This window comes from Eucalyptus grandis, chromosome 7 (assembly GCF_016545825.1).
Source record: "Eucalyptus grandis isolate ANBG69807.140 chromosome 7, ASM1654582v1, whole genome shotgun sequence".
NCBI classification, from domain to species: domain Eukaryota; kingdom Viridiplantae; phylum Streptophyta; class Magnoliopsida; order Myrtales; family Myrtaceae; genus Eucalyptus; species Eucalyptus grandis.
The window spans coordinates 31884018-31894315 of NC_052618.1; the positions used below are offsets into that span (position 1 = coordinate 31884018).

At 36.6% G+C, this 10298-nt stretch overlaps 2 protein-coding genes across 2 annotated transcripts; one reads left to right on the forward strand and one right to left on the reverse strand.

Moving 5' to 3' along the window:
• LOC120296077 (putative pentatricopeptide repeat-containing protein At3g18840) lies at positions 1–3684 on the reverse strand. Its single transcript, XM_039317727.1, has 5 exons — positions 3009–3684; positions 2739–2829; positions 2363–2630; positions 2012–2245; positions 1–264 (listed from the first exon to the last, which is right to left on the reverse strand). Exons 1-5 carry the CDS (start codon positions 3682–3684, stop codon positions 1–3), a joined length of 1533 nt encoding a protein of 510 aa, XP_039173661.1.
• A 2858-nt stretch (positions 3685–6542) lies between these two features.
• On the forward strand, positions 6543–9423 carry LOC120296078 (rust resistance kinase Lr10-like). Its single transcript, XM_039317728.1, has 2 exons — positions 6543–7289; positions 8428–9423. Exons 1-2 carry the CDS (start codon positions 6543–6545, stop codon positions 9421–9423), a joined length of 1743 nt encoding a protein of 580 aa, XP_039173662.1.
• The last annotated feature ends 875 nt before the right edge of the window (positions 9424–10298 follow it).

Here is a 10298-nt window from a genome sequence, read left to right on the forward strand (position 1 = left end):
CTACAAGCTTCTCCTAGACAGTAACTTCTTGAATATCTTTGCCATCATGTATGCAGGAAGTCCTTGGAGATTAAGGTGGCTTGCTTGGCAAACCGTGGACAGTCCAGCAAAGTCCCAGCTGCAGGCTATCAGTCTTCTTCCACAAAGTGGATCTTCTTTCCTGGTTCTTCCATTTTCAGAAAATTGAGCATTTAGATTCCTGACTTGCTTTATGATATCAGTGTTCACCGGCAACATGACGAGAGTAGATTTCAACAAGTTAACCTGTCAGATGGTTCTGAAGAAGGTGCTCCAACCTGGCAGTCAGAGAATAACCAAACATAAGAAGTGTCCATATAAGTAGCAACAAACAAGTTTCCCAGCGCATTTCTGCAAACAAATATTTTTTCTCTCCTCTTTTATGACATCTGAGAAGTTTTTCTACGTCAATAATATGATACAATATACAGAGTGAAGGTAAACGTCTTTTTTTTCCAGAGTGGCAAATCCAATCACTGATCATAAATTGTCTAAATTTATTTATTTCAATAAACAACATACTGGTTTGTGCTTGAAGACAAAAAATCAATAAAAACTAATAATTTAGTAGGATTAGTTTATTGCGTTGTAACCTGCAGCAACTACGTTTTCATTATACTAGGTTGATTTATCAGGAAAATAGAAGATAATGAACCCACTTGATTAAGTAGGTTCGGGAGATTTAAAGGTGGCAATGATAAAAATCTTTCAAAAAATTGAACTATATATATGCAGCTCTTGCAAGCTAATCTTGTTGTAGTTTGACATCAGCTTTTCCAGAAACTCTCCTTCGATGCCACATCAGATTTTTAGAGAGACTAATACTATTTATGGAGAGATAGAGAGGCATGGCATATGGTGGATCAATAACTAATGTGGAGAGTTCGAGTGTTACAAAATAAGGAAAGACTGTTTGCAAAAGTTGGGCGTTCATGCATCAGACATGACAAGCGTAATTGATGAAGAGAATATCAATGCTCAGAAAACATATGAATAAGATTAAAATGGCTTTCATCCAAACCAAATCCTGGAACTATATGCACGTCTTCATCCTCTGTAGTGATCTTCAGCTCATCCTATTTGAAATAAAATTCCACTAATTGAGCAAAACCTCTGTTAGCCTGAGGGCTTTGACATGAACAAGCTTTGCCACTGCTTCATCTGGCGGCACTTCTTATCCATCACAGTTGTTTTTTATCTCCACGGTCCAGTGTGCGGTACACCAACGAGTGCAATTCATTCTTCAAAATATATATCTTTTATAATCGACCCTTGAAACATGATTGAATTAGTGTTGAAAGTGAGTATTGTCTGCAAGAATGTTTGCAGCTGATAAGCAAAACTGCAGGCCTATAATTGTCCTCTTCTAATCCGTTTCTACTATTTTCTTTCATATATGATATACGATTGTAAATTGAAAAGCAGTTCATGCATTTCTTTCCCAACAGATATTCATTTCAATGCGGCAAACCATCTATTTTCTTTGAATGTACTTGCTCTTAGAATATCATGAAAACCTTTTCCAATGATATTATTTGTTTTGCTTTCTTATAACATACGAGGATTAAAAAGTTATGTCCATTCGCTCATCTCCTCTTCAGAAATAATCTATTGAATGTATATTTGCCGCTTTCTTATTACATGCTCATCCTAACAAAATTTTATGCATAGTGCAGCCATAGAAACCCATACAATGCATGGGCTACCTGCTAGTTTTAATAGTATTTAGATGAGGGCAACTGCCCCCACCATTCTACAGTTGAATTCATTGCTGTGTATTAATCTGAATAATGAACACTTATTATCTAGTAAAGAGAAATATCAATTGCATCATGATGCAGAGAGGGACAACATCTAATTCAAATTAAATCTAGTCCATGTTTCCGTACCTCATCCTCTTTTAAATATATATGCTCATGAAAGCAGCCATAGATCTTCCTGTACGAAGCATTTGAATTCATCTGTCCCCTTATGTTGATGTTAAAGTTGTAACCTTTCCAACACTTGAATTGGGTAGTGCACGTAAATCTGCAGATAGGAACTCCAAGATTGAATAGATAACCTCTGCTTTTGAATGTGGTGTATCGCCAGAGGTAAATGCAAGAATTCCATTTTCAAGATACACCCAACTGCAGCCAGCAAGCTTCTTGGTTTCCTTCCCTCTCATTTTCTCTCTTATCTTGCACATCTCCGCCCAATTTTCCTCAGCTGCAAATACATTTGCCAGCTGCACATACCGAGATCCATTATCTTGCTCAATAACCAATAGCTATTCTGCTGCTTCTCTTGCGAGACTGAGGTTCCTATATATCTTACAGGCATTCAAAAAAGCCCCCAAAATCACAGGATCCAAATTTCTGGGAATTTTCTTCATGATATCCATTGCCTTTTCTAGTTGATTTGCCCTTCCATACAGATCAATCATACAGGCATAGTGATCCGTTTCAGGCACAATTTTGTAATCTTCTACCGTGGACTTGAAATACTTTTCCCCCATTTCAACTAACCCACTATGACGGCAAGCAGATAGAAGCGCCATAAAGGTGACCTCATCAGGTTTCAATCCTCTCTCCAACATTTCTTTATACAGCTTCATAGCTTGATCTTCGTGCCTGTGATTTGCATAACAGGAAATCATGATATTGTAGAGAATCAAGTCTCTTTCTGTGAGTTTTTGAAATATCTTTCCTGCATATTCAGTACTGCCAGACTTAAAGTACATGTCGATTGTGGCACTAATCAGCTTCTCCTCCATTTCCATCCCTTTTCTCAGTGAGTAAGCATGAATTTGTGTTCCAGGATCCAGGGCCCCTGCAATGCACAGGCACCTAGCAAGCAGATGATTATGGGTGTATTAAAAGAAATGTTTGCATTCCCTCCATATTCATTCACCAGTTCAAATACAGCTTCACATTGCTGTGCTTTGACGTAACACATAGAATTCCTTTCATTCAGAGAATAAAAAAGTCTCCGTGCTTCTGACATGTTACCTCGAGATGAATGACCCATGATCATAGAAGTTGTCGAAAAGGAGTTCTCACACTCAATCGTCACGTAAACTAAGTCCGCATGTTTCATATTTCCACACTTGCAGTAAACATCCACCAAGGCACTCTTAACAAAGAGATTTGATATCACTCCTTCTCTCAAAACCCAAGCATGTATCTCCTTTCCAAGCTTTGAATTCCGCATGCTGGAGCAAGCATTCAGAACACTAGCGAACAGGTGCTCATTCCACCCAAATCCAGCGTCCCTCATTTTCATAAAGAAATTCAAGGACTCTTCCTCAAAACCGTTCTGTGCATAGCCAGAACTCAAAGTATTCCAAGACACTGTATCATTTAACTCGGGCAATCTCTGGAACAGATCTAAAGCCACTTCCATCTTACCTTCCCTACAACAAGCTGCCATCATCATATTCTTGGAAACCAAATCGACCTCCGCTTTTGATTCACAGAACACTCTGTATGCTTCTCCGAAACTCCCACATTTAGAGTACATGTCAATTAAGGAGCTCATGACATACTTATCCGTATCATTCCCCGTCCTCACCATATAAGCATGCAACTGTGTCCCATAACACTGCACACGTAACTTCGCCACCAAGTTTAGCATCGCCGTCAAAGTAAACTCGTCGAACTTAAGACGATCACGCATCAACTGCATCTTGTCAAACCATTCGAGCGCATCGCTTTACATGTATTGTATTTAGTCTCCAAGGCAGGCAAATGCTACTCGTATTTGTGTAAGATCAAAAATTTCATTTAGACAATCTTACAAAGTATGAAAAATTCTTCTTTGACACCTCCTTTCATCATCGAATTTTCAAAGTGGTGCTCTCTGGAATCCATTGCCTCACCGAACGTTCTTGGATCTCTATCCAAATGAATTTCCATGGATAGTTTATTCACAACATTTTCATTATCCCCTTATACCAGGAGAGTTACAAAGTTAGGATTGAAATTTGTTGTTTTCTTCATTCTTTGACTTCTTTGTGGCTCACTTGGAAAATTAAACAATTTACTTTTTCTTGATGAAGAATTACGTGCATCAATTGTTGTTTTTGAATATGCTAAGGTATCGTCTGAATGTTGAAGAAATTTGTGTCTAAGAAATTCAACATCTCTTGATTTCACAATAATATTAGATTCAACATCCAATAAACGATAAACTTTAGAATTTTAGTACATCCAATAAACACACTTCTTAATGTTCTTGGTCATAATTTGATTCGCTTAGCATATACAAAGCATCTCCATACTTTAAAGTAAGGATACGTGCATTTAAAGTTGTAAAACTTGTCATGAAAGTATAATTCAGTCCTACAACTTTCAAAAAATACAATCAAGTCCTAAAATTTGTCACAAAAGTGAAGTTGGGTCTTAAAACTCTTAAAAGTGCAATCAAGTCTAAAATTTGTCAAGTTGGTGCAATCATGTTCTAAAACTTGTTAATATTTTTCATTTGTCAAGTTGAATGGAGTTAATGGAAATACTTGATTGCATAAACTTCATAAGTTTTAGGATTTGATTGCACTTTTTAAAAGTTTTATGACTCAATTGCACTTTTGTAATAAGTTTTAGGATTTAATTGCATTTATTGAAAGTTTTGGAATTCAATTGCACTTTCATGATAAGTTTTAGGATTTTTAGTATATTTCTTTTCTATAATTCACATGCAAGTATCTTAAATTTCCTTGATGGAATTTTGTTATGAATGTTACATGTAGTAAGAAGTGCTTCTCCCCACAAATTTATTGGCAATTTCGCTTGAAAGATCATGGCATTAACCATATTTACCGAAATTTGATTCTTTCTTTCTACCAATCTATTTCGTTGTGGTGTATAATGTGCACTTGCTTGATGCACAATGCCAATTTTCTTCACAAAATGCCAAAAAAAAAAAAAAAAACTAATGAGAAGTATTCTTCTCCCAAATCATTTTTCAAAACTTTGATTTTTAACTGCAGCCTCATGTATCTTGAACACATCAAAAGCTTTTGATTTCATACGATAAACAAGAGTATATCTAGAGTAACAAAAAATAATATAATAACGTAACAATTTCATCTTTGGATCTTTCTACCTTTGAGAATAATTTCTTAGTCATCTTTGCTTGTGAGCTTATTTCGCATTCCTTTTTATCTAGATCATGACATAATATCATACTACTTTTTTTTTTTCACAAATTTCAAAGTAGTTAAGCAACATGAGATAATCTATTATGCCACAAGGAAGATGACTCAACCATATAAATAGAAACAAAAGTCTCAATAATACTTGTCTATCAAGATTCCAAGCGCTCAATGCAACCACTATCTCCATCTTCATGAAAACAATAATACCTTAAGATTGTTGAGAAAAATTGATTATTGATGAAGACGGAGCAATAGTTGATAATGCTTTGATGGGTGATGATGATGACTGTTCATAAGGCATTATTTGCCTTTAGTATTGTTGTTGTGGGGCTTAGAACAAATAGACCTTTAGGATATAAATGAAATCTACAAAGAAATGAGTTGAACACTTAATTTCTCCCTTGGAATTTCACCTTGAATGTATTATCCAAGTTGTGTGTGAAAAGAGAAGAAGAAAAGAGTTACAAAGAAATTGTTGTTTGAATAGTTATGATGAACAATATATGATTTAGTGCTATGAACAGTTTTAAGGCTTCGTTTGTTTTTCGAAAAATGAATGATTTGGAAAATATTTTCTTAAAAACAATCCCTTATATTTCATACAAATATGAATAAGAGAAAATATTTTAATCGTCATTGAAATTATTTAGATACAAATTATTGTTGATAATAAAAATATTTTTCATTAGCTGATTATTTCAAGTTATATAAGTTATTATTTTTAAGAAAATATTTTTTAAAATATTATTTTTAGTGAAACAAATGTTTCTTAAGACTAATGGTTGTGCATAAAAAGGAAGTGACTAACTATGAGAGAGAGATGGACTTGTTTGTGGACGGGGTCGGGGTCGACCCAAAAATTACGTCGAGAGAGTTGACGAAAAGTCAAATGACCCAAAAATTACGTCGACAGAGTGACGAAAAGTCAAATGGGAAAAATCATCTCTATTTTTTTTATGGGTGTAAATGATCTGGATACACTGCATCTTTGCGTTGGCCGGCTGTGGACACGCCCCCCTATGAAAGCACAAGTGATAGAGAAAAATCGTCTCTTGTTTTCTATGGGTGTAATTTCCCAGATGCACTGCATACTTGCGTTGGCCAACTGGGTACTCGCCCCCTTGGAGGGCGCTGGACTTCTATAATTTGTTGAATTGCGTGCATTTGTTAGGTTGACTGACTTGTGCTTTTGCGCGGCGCAAGGCGACTCCAAAGTCGAGGATCGTACCAACTACTCCCGATCTTTTAAGTTGTGCCTCATCCGCACACAAAAAGCAATCCTTCACTGATTTCTCTTTAGCCAAAGACAAACAGAGACATGATTGATGCTCTTAGCCCTATGAGTACCTATCAAGTTTTGCTACTCATTCTTGTTCTAGTGCAAGCGATGACTGGCGTGGCATATCTGAATAATCAATCGTGCGTTGCTATATTCGACTCATTCCACCGGAAGAGTAATCTTACTTGGCCATGCGTTGCATCATCTTGCGGTGACATTCACAATATATGCGATCCATTCCGATTGAAGAGTGATTCGAAAGAATGTGATATCTGGAACTACGAGCTGGTTTGTGAAGGTAATCGCACTGTTCTATACTTAAAAGGTGGTAGATACTATGTGCTGTCTATCGATTATTCCAATAGCCAAATCAGATTGGTAGATGACGGGATTCACAAGGGCAATTGCTCGTCTCTCCCCCATCACTGGCTGACACATGACGATAAGCCCCTTGACCTACTGCACTCGATGATAAGTGACCATAAGATCTTTAATGTGCCGTACGAGGTAATCAATAGAGTGGTCATTGTCAACTGCTCAAAGCCGGTTAATTCTTCATTCTACATCACTATTAATCCATCATGCACTGTGGGCTTGTATTCTTCCAACACATCATCAAGTTGGAAGTTGTATGCTTTGGCCAATCCAAAAGCATCAGATACTAGGCACTTTTGCACCATTCTCAGTGGGACCTGGGTAAATGAGCAGATAAATATTAGCCTCCTCAACTACGAGCAAATCCATAACATCATGGCCAATGGATTTCTTCTCGACTATCCTATCCTGGATGCCGACGATGCGACTAACTCCACTTGTGCACTCACACTCAATTTCCATTCCATCCTCACGGGTCAGGTTTGCGGTTACACCGTCAACAGGACTTTCTTTTGCCTCTTTGATTTCACTAGCATCTTCCACGGTCAATTTTGCGGATTCGAGTTCTCTGAATTTGGTAAGCATCAATTGACAATGAAACTTTACCGCAATTTTGCATGATTGTGCACACTCTTTCACTTGCTACTTTCTCCTCAAAATTCAAATATGTAAAAATTATTTCAAATCCAAGAAAATCATGACGAAGTATACATGTTAGTATAGGGCAACATCTGTGTATTTGAAAGGTTTCAGGAGCTTTGTGTTACATATTGGAATCAAAATGTAAGAGTTGCAAAATTGGCAAAAAAAAAAAAAAAGGTGGCATTAGAAGTCACCACAACAGACCCATCATTAGCTGCAGACATAAATGAATCTGGATTGTAATTCCTTTCCACTAGACGATAGAATTCCCGTTGTAAAAAAAGGGGGTCATTGTTTGAGCAGCCACATGACTAGTTTTTTATCGGCATAGAGTTCAAATTTTCTTGTTTTCTTAACTAGTCACTTAATAATATTCTAAGAAACACTTGTACAAGCAAATTCCTTAAAAATTGCATTAACCTATTCATGGAGAAATAAAATTATCAATTAAAAATTAAAATCACATTTTCTTTGTATTTGTTGACTGCTAAAAAAGTAAAAGGATTTCTTGTATCATCAATCATTTATGTGAAACAAAGCTTAATATTTCTTGCGAATGCACGCATCCCACTTCTCCTATTCTTTTAGACAAAACTCAACTTGCACAAAGTCGTTAGCTACTACTCCGTTTCCTTGTGAGTTTTGTTTTCCAGACTTCTTTCCTTCAATTCCTTTTCAAATCATTCATTCCTTTCACAGGTCATTCAGATATGACCTTTTGGACACCTGTGGCTTTTATATCCCTACCGGGTAAGCCACAATGATTTGTTCTTAAAATTATTAAGAAAACCTTATTCTAACATATCATAATTATTTTCAGTGTATTTTTGTGGAGCAAAGTTTATAATTTGGGATGCCATTTTTCGGGATATTTCTAATCTACATCTATAGAAGAAGGCACTTAGCAATGGACAAGAACATCGAAGAATTTTTGCAAGCTCACAACAACTTTTTGCCCATAAGGTACTCCTACTAGAATATTAAGAAGATCACTGCAAATTTTAAGCATAAACTTGGAGAAGGGGGATATGGTTCCGTGTACAAAGGAACACTCCAAAGCGGCAATGAAGTGGCCATCAAGATTTTGAAGCAGTCCAAAGGCCAGGGCCAAGATTTTATTAATGAAGTGGCTACTATTGGAAGAATTTACCATGCTAATGTAGTGCAACTCATTGGTTTTTGCTTTGAAGGCTCAAAACAAGCTCTCGTGTATGATCTCATGTCGAATGGATCCTTGGATAAGCAAATTTTCACCAAGGAAGGTGATAAGTTTCTTGATTACAAGAAAATATATGAGATTGCTCTTGGGGTGGCGAGAGGGATTGAATACTTACATCAGGGGTGTGACATGCAAATACTACACTTTGATATCAAGCCTCACAATATTCTTTTAGACAAGAATTTCACTCCGAAAGTTTCTGACTTTGGACTCGCGAAACTTTATCCTGCTAATCATAGCATAGTTTCATTGACTATTGCAAGAGGGACCTTAGGATATATGGCACTAGAGTTGTTCTATAGAAACATCGGTGGTGTATCTTATAAAGCGGATGTCTATAGCTTCGGGATGTTGCTAATGGAAATGGCAGGTAGAAGGAAGAATATAAATGCAAATGCAGAACACTCAAGCCAAATTTATTTTCCATTGTGGGTGTATGACCAAGTCAGTGAAGAAAAAAGGGTTGAAATAGAAATTGTAGCAGAGGAAAGGAAGGTGATAAAGAAGATGATAATAGTTGCACTTTGGTGTATACAATTAAATCCTGACCATCGGCCTTCAATGAGCAAAGTCCTAAAAATGCTTGATGGAGATATTGATGAGCTCCAAATGCCTCCAAAACCGCTTATTTATCCACCTAATGTGCCAGTTAACAATGATGAAGCTGAGATGGAGCTGGAAACATTCTCAACTTCATCAAGTACTCCGATAATTAATACTAGTTTTCCTTTGGGAGATACAAATGATGTTTAGAGTTCCATGCATAGTTGGATTGGAAATGTTTTGTGTATTTGTTATATGTCCCTCAATCTAGTATCATGTTAGGAGGGACTTGAGATAGTTTAGCTTGACAGAGATTACTTTTGAGACTGTCTTCTTGTAGCTCTTAGGTTGATGTTGTGTTATTGTATTTCATATAGCTTATTCTCTTGCATCCTCCTTCGAAAAGATAAACACATTGGTAAGAGGGCAAGGACAAAAATGATGGGTGAAGGGGATGGACAATGAGAAGTTTTCTCCTTTGGTTCTGTTTCGGATAGGAGCGCCGTGGAGTTCATGAACTCTTTGGAGAATGATCTGGTCTCGATTCCTTCCGAGACATCTCCCAGGATTTGCTCTTTCTGGATGGTTCGATTTGAGCTTTCAATCCTTAAGGAGAGGCGCAGAAACAGTGGCCAGATATATTTTTGGTTTTCTTTGCTTCCGTAGAAGCTGCTGCGTGCGCATTTTGGATTGGTTCCTCATTTTCCACAGCTTCTACAAACCAATGAGAATCTTCAAATTGGCCATGGTTACCGTTCTGCCAACCGAAATTTGTTTAAACCTTTTTCCTGTACTTAGTTTTGTTGTCCTCAGATTATGCTTCTTGACGATATGATACATGACAAATGTATACTAAATAATAATAAAAAAATCAGTAAAATAATTTTTTACTTGATAAATGAAAAGTCACCTTTTAACATTGCTTTTTTTTTTTTTCAATGAAGCTACTGATCAAATGCAAGAATCTAAATGACTGAGCATGACCTGTTCACTCGCACAATCGATGTATATTGCGACAAAGTACCTAACTTGAGATCAGTTTGGTCTACTCTATGAAAGAGATTGAGAGCCTTGTCACTTCAAAT